Source organism: Heterodontus francisci, chromosome 37 (genome assembly GCF_036365525.1).
Source record: "Heterodontus francisci isolate sHetFra1 chromosome 37, sHetFra1.hap1, whole genome shotgun sequence".
NCBI classification, from domain to species: Eukaryota; Metazoa; Chordata; class Chondrichthyes; order Heterodontiformes; family Heterodontidae; genus Heterodontus; species Heterodontus francisci.
This window is the reverse complement of record NC_090407.1, coordinates 38,270,762-38,287,856: the sequence shown is the minus strand read 5'-3', so window position 1 is coordinate 38,287,856 and position 17,095 is coordinate 38,270,762. Positions and strand designations below refer to the sequence as shown.

The following is a 17,095-nucleotide window of genomic DNA, read 5'->3' as shown; positions in this document are numbered from 1 at the left end:
CGTTATTTATTTTAATTCCTTACTGGATTTCCATCTAACCTATGTCAAAGCCTTTAATTCTTTTAATGCTATTGAGAGAGGGTATATTGTTCAAATCTTTGCTGGATTTTTGATGGAATCAGTTAATTAGTGTACTAACTGTTCTAACCTCGTTTACCATTTTAGTCCCATTAGCATTTTTTATGGGTCTCATCTCTTCTGTGGTTTGCTTACTTTTATAATACTGAAAGAGTTTTTCACTGGTGTGTTCTGTCTGTGGTTATGCTTTTATTTCAGATTCCTGTTTGCCCCTTTGATCACCTTTTAACATGATTCTGTTAGTTCCTATATTCTCCTCAGTAGCTACCTTGCATTGGATAAGCACTCCATCATGCCTCAAACTGTAAAATCCTTGTAGTATATATTTTTCATATGAAACTAGATTGACCAAAATACTGTGAATTCTAAAGGTGGCAAGTTAGCTCTGTTTTTTAAGAGTTCGTTTACCTTTGTAGGGAAAAAGACAACACACAACTACCACCTCTAGAAATATCTACATTTCTGTGGGGATTGTCTGTCCATTTTCCAGCGATAATGAAGTCACAGTCAGTCACACATCAGTTGAATGAGAAATCCCTCATGTTTTTGAGATGTTGCTGCAAAACAGCTTGCAAATCAGTGCCAAGCTGACTGCAAGAAAGCAGGCAAATTGTTTCATATGAAAGTCAGGTATCAGAAACAAACAAAATCACCAGAAAGGTAAAGAAAAAACCCTAATATTCGTACTCTAAAGCAGGGGTTCTCAATTGGGAGTCCGTGGTCTGGAGAAGGTTTCAAGGGGTTTGCCAAATCAGACTCGGAACTCTGGAGCAAAGCGTGTCAGACTGGAGCACCCCAGGAATGTTGATGGGTGAACTGAAAGTCAATCACTGAGGCTAAGTGACAGGTACACCCATAGTCGGCAGCCTTGACCTGCATAGTTTTAACAGGGTCGCCTCGATTAGGTTTTGGGGTCCACTACCTGGCTTCCAGGGGACCGACTGGGTTAGTTCTGGTATTGTTGGGTGCCTAGCTAGTCCAAATGATGTACCTAAGATGGTCGATCGCAGGCCCACAGATTTATCAACGAATTATATTTGTATAAAAAGGTAATAAACCATCCCACAACCATTATAAAACAAAGTATGACACTGAGCCACAAAAGGACATATTGGAGATGACCAAAAGCTTGGTCAAAGAGGCAGATTTTAAGGAGTATTTTAAATGAGGAAAGTGAGGTGGAGAGATATAGGGAGGGTATTTCAGAGCTTGGGCCTAAACAACTGAAGACACGGTCACCAATGGTGGAGCAGTTGAAATCAGGGATGCACAAGGGGCCAGAATTTTTAAAAATTCATTTGTGGGATGTGGGAGTCACTGGCTCGGCCAGCTTTGATTGCCCATCCCTAATTTCCCTTGAACTGAGTGGTTTGCTAGGCCATTTCAGAGAGCATTTTTAAGTGTCAACCACATTGCTGTGGGTCTGGTGTCACATCTAGGCCAGACCAGGTAAGGACAGTAGATTTCCTTCCCTAAAGGACATTAGTGAATCAGATGGGTTTTTACAACAATCAAATATGGTTTCATGGTCACCATTAGACTAGGTTTTAATTCCAGATTTATTAATTGAATTCAAATTTCACCATCTGCCATGGTGGGATTCAAACCCATGTCCCCAGTGCATTAGCCTGGGCTCTGGATTACTAGTCCAGTGACATTACCGCTACGCCACCACTTCCCTAGAATTAGAGGAGCACAGATGTTTTGGAGGGTTGTGGGGCTGGAGGAGGTTACAGAATGAGGGAGGCCATGGAGGGATTTGAAAAGAAGGATGAGAACTTTAAAATCAAGACGTTGCTTGACTGGGAGCCATTGTAGGCCAGTGAGCATATGGGTGATAGGGGAACAGGACTTACTGCGAGTTAAGGCACGGGCAGTAGAGTTTTGGGTGACTTCAAGTTTACGGAGAGTAGAATGTTGGAGACCAGTCAGGAGTGCATTGGAATAGAAGTAACAAAGGCATGAATGAGGATTTAAGAAGCAGATGAGCTGAGATAAGGGCAAAGTTTGGTGATGTTACAGATGTGGAAATAGGCAGTCTTAGTGGTGGCACAAATATAATGTAGGATGCTCATCTCGGGGTCAAATGTGACACCAAGGTTGCGAACACTGTTTGCTTAATCTCAGACTGTTGTCAGGGAGAGGGATGTAGTTGGTAGCCAAAAAACAGAGTTTGGAATGGGGACCAGAAACAATGGCTTCAGTCTTCCCAATATTTAATTGGAGAAAATTTCTGCTCATCCTCTACTGAATATTGGATAATTTAGCAACAGTGGAGGAGTCGAGAGAAGTGATGGTAAGGTAGAGCTGGGTGTCGTCAGCATATATGTATAAACTAATGCTGTGATTTTGGATGATGTCACCGAGGGGCAGCATGAGAAATAGGAGGGAGCCGTCAAGGATGGATCCTGGGGGACTCCAGAGATAACTGTGCATGAGCAGGAAGAGGAGCCATTGCTGGTGATTCCCTGGCTATGATTAGTTAGATAAGAATGGAACCAGGTGAGAGCAGTCCCACCCAGCTGGGCGACAGTGGAGATGCGTTAGAGGAGGATGGTGTGGTCAACGTGTCAAAGGCTGCAGACAGGTCAAGAAGGACAAGGAAGGAAAGTTTACCTTTGTCACAGTCACATGGGATGTCATTTGTGATTTTGATAAGAGCTGTTTCAATACTGTGGCAGGGGCAGAAGCCTTATTGGAGGGATTCAAGCATGGAGTTCTGGGAATGAATTGCAATCATAAGGTCAGAAGTGGGGATGTTCGCTGATGATTGCACAATGTTCAGCACCATTCCCGGCTCCTCAGATACTGAAGCACTCCGTGTAGAAATGCAGCAAGATCTGAACAATATCCAAGCTTGGGCTGATAAGTGGCAAGTAACATTTGCACCACACAAGTGCCAGGCAATGACCATCTCCAACAAGAGAGAATCTAACCATCTCCCCTTGACATTCAACGGTATTACCATCGCTGAATCCCCCACTATCAACATCCTAGGGGCTACCATTGACCAGAAACTGAACTGGAGTAGCCATATAAATACCGTGGCTACAAGAGCAGGTCAGAGGTTAGGAATCCTGTGGTGAGTAACCCATCTCCTGACTCCCCAAAGCCTGTCCACCATCTACAAGGCACAAGTCAGGAGTGTGATGGAATACTCTCCACTTGCCTGGATGGGTGCAGCTCCAACAACACTCAAGAAGCTCGACCATCCAGGACAAAGCAGCCCGCTTGATTAGCACCCCATCCACAAACATTCATTCCCTCCACTACCGGCGCACAGTGGCAGCAGTGTGTACCATCTACAAGATGTACTGCAGCAACGCACCAAGGCTACTCAGGCAGCACCTTCCAAACCCGCGACCTCTACCACCTAGAAGGACAAGGGCAGCAGATGCATGGGAACACCATCACCTGCAAGTTCTCCTCTGAGTTCCAACCATCCTGACTTGGAACTATATCTCCATTCCTTCGCTGTTGCTGGGTCAAAATCCTGGAACTCCCTTGCTAACAGCACTGTGGGTGTACCTACCTCACATGTACTGCAGCAGTTCAAGAAGGCAGCTCACCACCTTCTCAAGGGCAATTAGGGATGGGCAATAAATGCTGGCCTAGCCAGTGATGCCCACATCCCATGAAATGAATTAAAAAAACATGTTCAAGGACTATGGGGAGAAAAGCGAGGTTGGAGATGGGACGGTTGTTTGCAAGGCTGATAGGGTGAAAGATTTTTTTTTGAGGAGAGGGGCGATGACAGCAGATTTAAAGGAGAGAAGAACAACATCTGAAGACAGAGAATTGTTTACAATATCGGCTAACATGGCAACCAGGAGGGGAAGTTGGACGATCGGCAGTTTATAGGATCGAGGGAACAGTAGGTGGGTCTCATGGACAAGATGAGCTCAGAAAGGGTATGAGGGGAGATAGGAGAGAAACTAGGGAAAGATGCGAGTTCAGAGCTGTGGGGTGGGGGGTGGGTGAGCATTATAGGAGGTTTGGCCAGGTGGGCAAGTGGAAGGGAGGGATGCAGCAGAGGCAGCTGATCGGATGTTCTCAATCTTAGTGACAAAGTGGTCAATGAGCTCCAACCTCAAGGAGGTTGGTGTGCAGTGGCAGGGGGGAAGGGTTTGAGAAGACGGTGCGTCCACATTGTATGAATCGGGGGAAAAACACAATTGGAAATTATTAACCAAAGTTATTCCAAGACCCCACCCACAGAGGGCAGCACTCTTTTTTCGGAAGGCACTTGATGAACCATTTCTCACTTCAGACTTACGTCTTTGCAAATTACTTCCAGCTTTTAATTAATAATTTTCCCCCTTTTACTAATTTCTGCATGTTTTGGTTTATAATTTTTCCACTTTTTGGTTAACTATTTCCTATTTTGGACTTGGTCTCTGCAGGTATTTTTCCAGCTTTCTTTCAGTTGATGATTTCCCTCCAGCTTTCTTGCAGCTTTTCATTTACCGTTTGATTAGTGCCAACACACTTGGGAGCTCTGCCTTTGGGAGAGGACTGCCACTTTTGTGATTTTGTCCTGCCAGGATATACCTATAATGGGCTATAATGACCACAAAGATGGAAATTATTGAGCTTCTTTTCCTGGTAGCTGTAAGTCACCCATGTTTCACAGTCATACAGCAAGGTGCTGAGAACACAGGCCTTATAAACCATCAGCTTGGTCCTAAGGGTCAGCTTGGTGTTATCCAATGCACGTTTTGTGAGTCGACCAAAGGTGGTAGCTGCTTTCCCTATGCGTATATCGAGCTCTGCATCAAGGGACAGATTGTCTATCATGATGGATCCAAGGCAGCAGAATTTGCTAACCACTTCTGTATGGTGAGGTAGCTGGGGCCAGATGACCAGTGGGTCACCCAAAGCTCTGCTTCAAGGATGCTTGCAAGTGTGGCATGAAGGCCCTAAATGTCAACTCTCACACTTGGGAGTTACTTGCTGGCGAAAGAGGGAAATGGCGACACATCCTGTGGACTGGTGTACTACCACGATGACCAGTTGCTACAGCAGCTTGGCAACAGATGCCAACGTCAAAGACAACAACTCACAGCCTCACTCGGCAGCTTCACGTGCAGCACTTGTGCCGGAACCTGCCTCTGAAGGATTAGCCTTCACAGCCATGAGGAAAAGTACACCAAGAGAATACACCTCACCTAAATGGATTGTTCGCTGTGTGTCCATCATCTTTCGTGGATGGATAATTGCCCACCAGTTTACCGTTCCTTGCTTTTCGGTTCCCCATTTCCTTTTTCGGACTTAGTCTCTGAACATTATTTTCAAATGTTTGGCTAACCATTTAACTAATTTTTTCAAAGATAACTCCACATCTTGACAGGATTGATGCTCAGCACCAGCAACAAGTTTCTCATGAAATAAATAAAGGAAAAATAATAAGTAAATGTTTCATTTTTATACAGAAGGAATATTTATGTTGTGTTACAGGGCGTCTGTGGAATTTTTATAACACGGAGTGGGGGGCCTCAGAAGCAAAAAGATTGAGAACCCCTGATCTAAATGGTAAATGTGGTAAATAACATGATTGGCTGATTAATGGGAAGGAGCTCCTTTATCTGGTGCATCCAAGAATGGTAGAGGTGATTTTTCATATTCTTCAATCCCCCATTTGTCTGTTTACATGTCATTGCAGCAACAGAGGGTAAGTGCAGCTCAGTGCCTACCTTACATTCCTCAGCACTTCAGTCAAAAGATTGGGGACAACACACCTAAAATTTTGAAATCATTATTTGTTTCAGAGCAGTTCACTTATTGTGCAAATAAGATATTGTACTGTTACTAATGCTGCTATAAAATCATATTCTTTGTAAATAAATTAATTTTAGCTTCAGCGATATGATCCAACATTGTGCTTGTTTTGTCTTTGAGTGCAGGGTGGCGAACCCACCTTGGTCTCCAGTGCTTACTGCTGTGGAGAAATAATAACTGTTAGTCTTGCAGCAAGCTAGCTCATTCACAACGCACTGACATTTATATGTTTCAGGTCATAGGAGGCACAAATCTACTTATGGAAACTGCTTTTTTGTTATGAACACAAATAATGTTTTGGAGAGAGCCTAAATTGTAAGGGTGAAACATTGGTTTGCGCCATGCCTGTGCCGGTTCTGGTCGGGGTAGGCAGCATGTAAATTTGGTGCTGCCACCTCATTTACACGATTGTAGCGTTGGGTCGAGTGGCTCTTTTGGGCTGGCAGCCTGTGTACTCAGCAGGGAACCAGGCAGTGTTGTGCTAATAGCACATGGTGCAGCCAGCCTTCTGTTCTTAAAAGCAGTCTGTCCCTCTTAAAGGGAAACTGCACTGAATAACAGGAGGTTGCTGCTGAATACAATTGCTGCAGTTCTAATCAAGGAAAATGGAACTCCAGGGCAGAGAGGGAGTTCAGGGTCACGGATGCTGCGCTGGAGGCCTTGGTGGTGGATGTGGACAGGAGGAGAGGTGTCCTGGTTCTGCAGCGGCCAGGAGGCCCTGAAGGACAACCCTCAGAAAGAATTGGGAGCAGGTGGCCAGGGAGATCAATTCCTGGCATCTGGCTCCAAGGACCTGGCAGCAGTGCCACAAGAAGTCTAATGATCTTATCTGGATGGTTAAAGTCAGTGAATGCATATGCCGACATCTCTTACCCATGCACCACTAGCCTCTCACGCCTGCTCAATTCATCACATCCCAATCACTCAACCATCAGCAGCCCCTGGCAGTCAGGACTAATGCCAAACATCCAGATACGCCACCTCACCCTCACACACGTACCTATGCTTTCAGACTCACACCCACCTCTCGCTGCCTCTACGTACCTCCAGCTATTCAGCTATGGCAGGCACATCACCCAAACACAGTTCCCATTCACATTCTTCCCTTTGTCTTGCAGGACAAGGTGGCACCCAGTAGAAGCAAACAGAGCGTAGATGATGGGAGCCAAGGATACCTGCATCTCTTCAGCCCTCGGGAGGAGCTAGTTCTCTGCATCATGGGGCATGTTGCGACAGCGCCTGTGGCACTTGACGTCGCTGAGAACATTCAGGAGGATGGTCTGTTCTTGCCTTCTGTCCTTTCTCAACTTCAAGCTCCCTCTCATCCTGCTCTCTGGCATGATAAGTAAACTGCAGAGGTTGCTTCCCATCCCAACCCCCTTCCCGTGCCCCAACCTTATCCTTCTGATTTTCTGCTTTCAGACACTAAGGAACTGCCGCCTGTCAGCCACAGCAGCCCCAGGAGCAGGAGAGAAAACAAAACCACACCACTTGTGCCAGCTCACTGGAGGGTGAGGTTGCAGATGAGTTCAGCTGCAAAGGAATCTGATGAAGACCTTGATGGGCCAACATGCAGGAGAATGCTGATAGGCGTGCACACTGAGTTACTGGGTGCTTTGTCTGGCCTACCATGCAGACTCCTGTCACTGTTAAGGAGCATGGAGGAGTCCAGCTCCAAGTTGGCAGAGGGTTTCGTGCAGAGCTTGCCCTCTTTGCAGCCTCTGCTCCATCTCCCTGTAATGCTGCAGACCCAGAGGTACTGCCACTGCTGTCCCTATTCCTGTTGCAGTCTTTGTGTGGACAGGTCACCTATTCCTCTGCCCTCCCTGTGAGGATGTAGCAACACGCCCTGAAAATTCAGGAACTCACCACAACACCTCCAAAAACACACCAGAGAACTTCCACACACTTTGAAATTGTAGAAATTCTTCAGAATTATCTTATCTGCAAGTTGGGTGCCTGCCCCTTTAAATAACACTAGTGCTGGGCCTCTCTTGTAGTTGAACACTTGGGGCTGAATTTTATGAGCCCTCCGGCGTTGGGGGTCATGTCGGGGAGGTGCCCGGAAAATTCTTCTGGGAGAGAACCGCCACAACCCCCGCACTGAGTAGGTCCCGACGCATTTTACCGGCGGTGGTGAGGCCTCGGTCTGGCCCTCCCCCTCCTGCCCCCCCCCCACCTCCCCCCCGCCGAGCGGCGAGGCCTTCATTTTAGTATGGTAATGAAAGCCAATGCATGCAAATTAACTTACCCTGTCCTGGCGGCCATCCCATGCCGATATTCTGGCCATCGGCCACCAACTCCCGGGCCTTCGGAACTCCATTAGATGTTCCAAGACGTGACACTGGTGGGGAGGGGGGGAGGAGTGAAATTATCAGGGAGGGGAGTGGGGTAAACACTTTGTGTTGGCTGTGGGTATGGTGGGAAGGGATTGAAGGGCAAATGTAACGAGGTTGGGGGGGGCAAGTTCGGGTTGGGAATAAAGTTCATTTTTGTGATACAGGCCCATGAACAAACATTGGGGCGGGGAGGAGGGGGTGTGGGTAGGAAAGGGCCTCCAGCTTTTACATAATTTTTAAGGACAATATACCGTTATATAACTTTAAAAATTAAAATTGCTTCTAAGGGCTTGAAGCCCTTTAAAAATGGCGCTGGTGCCTGTGCGGTGGTGCAGATGCCGTTGCCGGGGACGGTGCAGCCGCCCCTTCTACGTCATCGGGGACAGCCATTCGCCCCCTCCATTTAAATGAGGCCCCATGCAAAATATTTGCAGCGCACTCATAAATTTCAGCCCTTGATCTTTGGTGAGTGCCATGCAAATTTGTTGCATGGAGCTGCATGGTCCGAATTTGGTAAATGGCATCACATCAGCCAGTCGGGCTGTGTGACGTCATGATAATATGCATTCAGTTGTTTCAGGCACATGCATGGGACACCCACCTAAGCGTCCTTCTGAAGGTGGTGCACAATGCAGACTGTGCCAGAATCGAGGGGTGGCCAGGGATCGTCAACGTGTCCGTACACGGACACCAGTGTCTGCGGTAAAAGATTTTGAGGTCCGTGACTGGTAATTTCAGGGACGAGAAAATTCCCAAAGGCTTCTTTAAACTGGCTTTTAAAAGAAAAATCGCAAGTGTTGGTTTCACAGCAGACAGGTGCTCAGAGCAGGAACAGCAGTTTCTGAATTCCAGACAGATTCGGGGTCTTCCGGCAGGTTCCGATTTTTTTTAACAGCCCGCCAGAAAACCCCGAATTTGTTCGGAGTTCACAATCTGCTGTTCCCGCTCTCAGCAACGGTCAGAGAGAAAGAGAGGGTGAGAGAGAGAGGCGGGGGGGGGGGGGGGAGAGGAAGAGATGGGGGAGAGAGAGAGGAAAGAGAGTTGGACACAGGGGAGAGAGATGGACACAGAGAGGGGATAGGGATTGACACAGAGAGGGAGAGAGCGAGCAAGAGGGGAGAGAAAGAGATTAAGATCACTCCGGATAGATGAACATCTAATCGGATTTTCCACATTGCTACATCAATTGTGCAGGCAGACATTGACTAGTTGTGCAAGCAAAAACAATGCCAGGTATCTCACTAAATAGGGAGAAATGCATTTTAAATTGGACCGTGTTTTGATGATATTAGGTTGGTTATGCACTTTATATACAAATTAATTACCCCCATGTTTGTGGCTGAGTCAATAATTTTGTCAGATGTCCGTGGTGCAACATGTTGATGCCTACCCATGATGGTGGCACAGGATGTAGCCCCAGGAGGGCGACTGGCTTCAGTTGGCAGTGCCACTGATCCAGATTTCGCACCCTAAATCTCTCTAACTTAGCACTTTAGCTGAAGTAGCGTCAGAATAGAAATGGAATTCGCGGGATCTAATATCTTTCGACATGACCTGATTTTCACAAGTGGACTTGGCACAAAGACAGAGTTGATAACATAATTTGAACGCTCCCAATTCTAGTTTAGTTTGGTGCTCTTCCAACTTGTGCTTTGTTGAATAACTGATTAAAAATGATGTTTGAAAACTGTTCATTTTTTATATCAAAGATTGGAATTGAAAATGACATAAATAGCTCAAACAATATCAATGCTGTGTATATCTGAAATATTATTTATTATATTTTCTGCAGACAGTTGCAGCTTGGGAGATGAACTCATGGAATCCTGGAGAGCATTAGCACCACTACAGCATGAAGAAGTCTTAATGGACACAGTCTGGGCCAGTGCAGGGATGCCCAGGTTAGTATGTCACTGACTATACAATGGTAATTCTTCTAAAGATGAACTTTTTGGAAAGAAAGCTGCAGTGTCTCTTCCTGAGATTGCGTGAGTGGTTATGACATGCATGCAGTCGTTGTGTAGAACAACTGCAGAAATGATCTCAGTGGACTTCATGGTGAAGTAAACATTCCAGCACAAGATCTCTTTGATTACATCAATAATATAAGCGTGCTTACATTAGTCACGTATTCTGGTAAGGCCGTCAAGAATGCCATGAGATGAATGAAAATGTCGCTAGGTGGGATTGAGGGAGCAGAAGCTTTTCTGATTGGGGCCAGTGGCCTAGTTATACACCAGTTATTCTATGAGGAAGGCACTGCCTGCATGGCTGGGGAGGGCAATGTAACTGACAATTTTAACCGAGTTACATGACTTTTTTTTTTGTCGATTTCTTGTGGCATTGAACATGGTGGGCTGCATTTTACATTGCCGCCACCGAAATCAGAGTTAAACAGGGAGGACCACAAGTCGCGGAGCTGCCGCAATATTCAGCACGGCAGTTAATTTAAATAGCCGGGACAGACCGCCCACCCTGGTGACATGGAGGGGGCGGGCGGTCCGACCCCGGAAATAGTGTCAGCAGCCTTTGCGCAGATGCTGACGCCACTTTTAAAGGGCTTTGAGCCCTTCCATTTAAATTAAATATTTAAAGCTGCAGTGAAATTAAAAAATTAAATAAAGTTATCCTGACTCCCAACCCCCCCCTACAATAACTATGGAAATAATTACCTTCCCTCTCCCCCACCCTCCAAAACACTTACCTTCTGCACCTGACCTTCCTCCTCCAAAGTTCAGAAACTTTAAACTTTACCCCTTCCCACCATCCCATACACCAATGAAATTACTCTGGCGCTGCTCCCCCCCCCCCCCCCCACACTGAAAAACGTACCTGCTCTCCCCTCCCCACCAGTGTTCCACCTCGGATCCCTGGACGACGTGGGAGTGCCGGCCACCAGCACCATTGTGGCACTGGAACAGACGTCGGGAGCGGGTAGGTCATTTATTCTTTCATTTAAATTATTTAACATATGCAAATTTGGCTTCCGTCACCGAGCGGCGGGGGGGCCGCCTTGACACCTCGCCACTGCCAGCAATATCTGGCTAGGCCTTCCCAGCGTCAAGGCCCGTGGCGGACCTCTGCCGAAGGCATTTTCCAGCCCACCCCACCACAAACCCCCAACGTCGGATGGGGCTGTAAAATTCAGCCTGGTAGGTTGATGATATGGCTTATAAATTAGTCTTTATAAAGACGTCTGCAAACGCGACATGAAATCGTGTGACATTGATCACAAGTCGTGGGAGTCAGTTGCCAGCATTCGCCAGAGCTGGCGGGCAGCCATAAAGACAGGGCTAAATTGTGGCGAGTCGAAGAGACTTAGTAGTTGGCAGGAAAAAAGACAGAGGCGCAAGGGGAGAGCCAACTGTGCAACAGCCCCAACAAACAAATTTCTCTGCAGCACCTGTGGAAGAGCCTGTCACTCCAGAATTGGCCTTTATAGCCACTCCAGGCGCTGCTTCACAAACCACTGACCACCTCCAGGCGCGTATCCATTGTCTCTCGAGATAAGGAGGCCCAAAAGAAAAAAGAAAATAAATTAGTGCTTGCCAATTTTTGTGCTGGGGTGAGGCCCCCAGGAATCATCGATCCCTGTAACTGAATGGATAGGCCCATGATGTACCCAATATTAGGGTTTGGGCTTCATTATCATGGAGCTATAGACCCCTAATAGGAGTCCCTAGGTAGCTCGCTGGCCAGTGAGGAATGCGATGCCATTAGTGTCCCTCAGGTAAGTACTTAGCGACTGGGTTTGGTGGGAAGGCAATCAGGTCAAGAAGGTAGCAGTAACTGGGAAAGCCTGGGTAGCCGTGATTGGGAAGGATTGATAGCAGGCAGAGGCCATGATGGATCAGGGAAGGCAGAGGCCGGGATCATGCGTTTAACGGCAGGTATCTGGGAGCAGCCGAGATGGTGTTTGGGAGAGGAAGGGCAGTAGCCCGCATGGTTTAAATGTAGGGTCGGGAGGACAGCTGCTGCTTGTCCCAGCTCCGCATTCAGGTAATTATATATTAAACACAACTTGTTGGTTGTGGCCTGCAGGTGTCCCTTTAAGGCCTCTCTATTAGGCTGCAGGCAGACCTGGCTTTCCTGAATGCAGGATATGTTCAGGGTGACCCAGTATTGCAGAGAGGGCTTCAAACAGGCCCTTGGCCCGTTTTGAACATGCAAAAAGCGTAATACCTGATCAGATGGAGTGCCTGGACGCCGATTTTTTTTTTGGGCCTACGCCAATATGGCGGGCAGTGCATTTCTAGTCCATAATGAGCATGCGTTTTATGGACGTTGTGCAGTCAATATTTAGGCCACGGTCTCTCCCTTGAGGCTTGTTTTCGTGTTGCTGTTTCTCTTTCTATCTCTCTCGCTCTCTCTCCCTCCCTCTCTCTTCCTCTGCTTTTCTCTCCTTAACTGATCTTTCCTTCTACTTCGCTTTTTTCCTATTTTCCTTTCAGGTGGAAGGTAGTGAGTGGTATGGCATGGTATGGTGGGTTCACAATCCACTAACAGTTGAAGGCTGCACTTGGGATAGGATTTACTGGGAAAAGGGAACTCTGAGCTGTTCCCTTCCATCCCTCCTTGCAATTACACACACCCACCAACCCTCCCTTTACTCTCACGAGATCCCTTAGCCCTTCACATTCTCTAGGCATGCTGCCTGACTCTCTTTGTAACTGTGTTTCACTCTGTGTTAGCAATAAGGATCTCTGTCTCATGTTTGTAAGAATTTACCTTTCCTAACTGTCAATAGCACAGGTCAGATAATTGAATTTCTTTTGAAAAATTGATATAACTACATAGAAATACTAATGTTTCATATGCTTTATGAAGTTGATAGAACACAAAACAAAAACTACAAAAGATGTGTAATTATTACACTGTTATTTTCTTTCTCTATCTCTCTGTTTAATGAACTGCCATGAAGGGCTTGGGGTGTGCCGGAAGATGAATGCAGCAGTAGTCTGCCACGGAGGCCAATGCCGGGAGGGCCTGGTTCAATCCTCCTGGTGGCGGTGAGGCTCCATGGTGGCACCCCTCCCCCCACTGCCACTGGCGGATGGGACCTAAATTTAAATATTTACATTAATGAGATGAATCTTCCAGGCCCGCCACGATCTTCGGCGCGGTGGCCGGCATTCCCGAGCCTTCAATTCCCCATCTGGGGAAAGCAGGCGTGACACTGGTGGGGAGGCAGAGGAGCTAATATTTTTACTGCCGAGGGTGCAGAGTCAAATAAGCATCATCAGTGCAGGGGATGATGGGAAGGGGTGCACTTTCAACTTTGTGCAGTCTTGGGGAAGGGCAAAAACTTACTGTAATTCTTATTGTGGGGGGGGGGGTTGGAAAGGGGCGTTACAATTTTATTTAGTAAATTTGGTGGGGGGGCGTTCACTTTAAGAATTGAAATGTGCTGGCGGGGTTGGCTAATGGAAGATGGTGGCTCTTCGGCACAGGGGCCGCCATTTTTTGAGCTCACCGCCGGGAGCAACGGGGGGCTCTTAAAATCCAGCCCTATTTAGTGGATTAATGTGAAAGTGGACTAAAAGTCATCTGTAGGCATGTAAATAGTAAAAAGGTGGTAAAAGGAGGAATGGGACAATTAGGGACCAAAAAGGGGATTTACACATGGAGTCAGGGGGCAAGGCTGAGATGCTAAATGAGCACATTACATTCATATTTCCAGACCCTCTCCCACTCCCCCCCATAACAGTACACTTATTCCTAGCCCTCCCCCCCACCCCACAAAATACTTACCTTGTGTGCCTGCCCATCCCCCCTACAAAGTTCACAAACTTTTAACTTTACGCCTTCCCATCAACCCCTAGACCAATCAGGTAAGTTTGAGCCCACTCCCACCCCCCCCCCCCACCACTCCGCACTGATATATTTACCACCTCCCCCCTCCCCACCAGTGTCAGAGATCAGATGGCGTGGGAGTGGCGGCCACCGACCGTAATATCGGAGTGGGACGGCTGGCACAATGAGGTAAGTAATTAATTCCTTTATTTACATACATCAACATATTTAAATATGGCTCCCGTCACCGAGCGGCGGGGGAGGGGCCGCCATGAGGCCTCGCCACCACCGGTAATATGGGGCGGGGTCTTCCCGGCGCCGAGGCCCGTGGCGGGCCTCTCATGGAAGCATTTTCCAGGCGCCCTCACCACAACCCCCGACGTCAGTAAAATTCAGCCTGGAGAATAGTTGTGAACGGTTGCTTTACGGACTGGAGGAAGCTATGTGGTGGCGTTCCCCAGGGGTCAGTGTTAGGACCACTGATTTTCTTGATATTTATCAGTGACCTAGACTTGGGTGTGCAGGGCACAATTTCAAAATCTGCGAATGATACAAAACTTGGAAGTATTGTGAACTGTGAGGAGGATAATGATAGACTTCAGAGGGACATAGGCAGGTGGAATGGGTAGACAAGTGGCAGGTGAAATTTAATGCCAAAAAGCGCGAAGTGATTCAGGAAGATTGAGGAGAGGCAATATAAAATAAAGGGAACAAATCTAAAGGGAGTGCAGGAGCAGAGGGATCTGGGGGTATTTGGACACAAATCATTGAATTTTGCAGGGCAGGTTGAGAAAGTGGTTAATAAATCATACAGGATCCTGGGCTTTATAAATAGGGGTACAAGAACAGGGAAGTTATGACAATCCTGTCTAAAATAGTGGTTTGGCTTCAACTGGAGTATTGTGTCCAATTCTGGGCACCACACCTTAGGAAGGATGTGAAGGCGTTAGAGAAAAGATTCATGAGAATGGTTCCAAGGATGAGGAAGTTCAGTTATGTGGATGGGTTGGAGAAGCTGGGGCTGAGACCGCACCTGGAGTAGGTGAGACCACATCTGGAGTTTTATGTGCAGTTTTGGTCTCCTTACCTAAGGAAAGATATACTTACCATAGAGGGACTGCAACGAAGGTTCACCAAACTAATTCCTGAAATGGAGGGATTATCCTATGAGGAAAGATTAAAGAGACTGGGCCTTTATTCTCTGGAGTTTAGAAGAATGAGAGGTGATCTCATTCAAGCATACAAAATTCTTAAAGGGCTCGACAGGGTTGGTGCAGGAAGGATGTTTCCCCTGGCTGGGGAGTCCAGAACCTGACAACACAGTCTCAGAATAAGGGGTAGGCCATTTAGGATTGAGATGAGGAGGAATTTCTTTACTCAGAGGGTGGTGAATCTTTGGAATTCTCTGCCCCAGAGGGCTTTGGAGGCTCAGTTGTTGAGTGTGTTCAAGACTGAGATCAATAGATTTCTACATATTAAAAACATCAAGGGTATGGGGATAGTGCAGGAAAATGGTGTTGAAGTAGAAGATCAGCCATGATCTCATTGAATGGCAGAGCGGGCTTGAAGGGCTGAATGGCCTACTCCTGCTCCTATTTCTTATGTTCTCAAAGAGAAGATTAAGAGAGGATTTGATAGAGGTGTTCAAAATCATGAGGGGCCTGGACAGTGTAGACAGGAAACACTGCTCCCATTGGTGGTAGGATCCAGTACCAGAGGACACCAATTTTAAGGTGATTGACAAAAGAAGCAATGGCGTCATGAGGAAAAGCTTTTTCACACAGCGAGTGGTTAGGATGTGGAACGCACTGCCTGAGACCGTGGTGGAGGCAGATTCAACCGAGGCCTTCAAAAGAGAACTGGATAATAATCTGAAGAGAAAAAAATTTGCAGGTCTACGGGGAAAAGGTGTGTGTGTGGGACTAGGTGAGTTGCTCTTACAGAGAGCTGGTACAAACACACGGGCCAAATGGCCTTCTGTGCTGTTACCATTCTACGATTCGATGTTATTGTGTTGTCAAATGTGTAATTTTTTTGGTAATTTGTTTAAACCTTTATTTTGGATATTAGGAACTTCAGTTGCTGAGGAAAAATTGGTAGATAGGACATTTTCAGAATGTACTTTGAGTTATTTGTACAGATAGATAATGCAACACAACCCAATGATCAGATTGTGCAATATGTCAAGTTTACGTGAGGCAGAAAGTGATTACAGATATAAGAATATTAATAAGATATAGAGATAACTATGAAGAAGGGTAATCAACAGTGCCTGTCACATCATGACTTATCACTGCTACAATGTGAAATTGATTTATTCCTATAGTGGAATCGAAAGGTTTACTTTGTAAAAGAGACTGGAATAATCTATCCCCTAAACCTTTTGAAAATGAGGGATCATCCACATAGACATGAGGCATATCAGAATGCAGGACTTGGAGTCAGTGAAAGAAAACATAAACTTACATTTGACATTTATTTTATGTTTTAGCACACTTGCGAGACTTCGCTGCCAGATTTTTTTAAATTTATGGTTTCTGTCTTTCTGCGACTGTTTTACTTCATGATCAGTCCTGTCAAAATGCAATGAATCCCACTGCTTCAACTTGGGTACAACTCAATATCAAAATGATGTGAATGAGGCTAACCTGTTGATTTGACAAATGCAAAGAAAAGTTTGCCAAATATGTTCTCCTTGAAGACTGTACTCCTTTAAAGGAGCAAAAGAATATAAGAAATAGGAGCAGAAATAAACCATTTGGCCCCTCAAGTTTGCTCCGCTATTCATTACGATCATGGTTAATCTTGTGCCTCAACTTCACTTTCCTGCCAGCTCCCCAAAGCCCTTGATTCACTGAGAGATCAAAAATCTATCCCAGCCTTGAACATACTCAATGATGGAGTATCCACAACCCTCTGGGATAGAGAATTCCAAAGATTCACAACCCTCCGAGTGAAGAAATTTTTCTTCATCTCAGTCCTAAATGAACGTCCCATTATCCTGAGGCTGTGCCCCCCGTGTTCTAAATTCTCCAGCATGGGGAAACAACCTCTCTGTATCTACCCTGTCAAACCCTTTCAGAATCGTGTATGTTTCAATGAGATCA

At 46.4% G+C, this 17,095-nt stretch overlaps 1 protein-coding gene across 1 annotated transcript in view; it reads left to right on the top strand.

Moving 5' to 3' along the window:
• The window catches only part of sh2d5 (SH2 domain containing 5), a 77,513-nt gene that overhangs the window by 32,194 nt on the left and 28,224 nt on the right, over positions 1-17,095 (top strand). Inside the window, exon 5 of the mRNA XM_068016809.1 lies at positions 9,988-10,096. Coding sequence (XP_067872910.1) covers positions 9,988-10,096 — 109 coding nt within the window. The remainder of the gene's footprint in view (positions 1-9,987; positions 10,097-17,095) is intronic.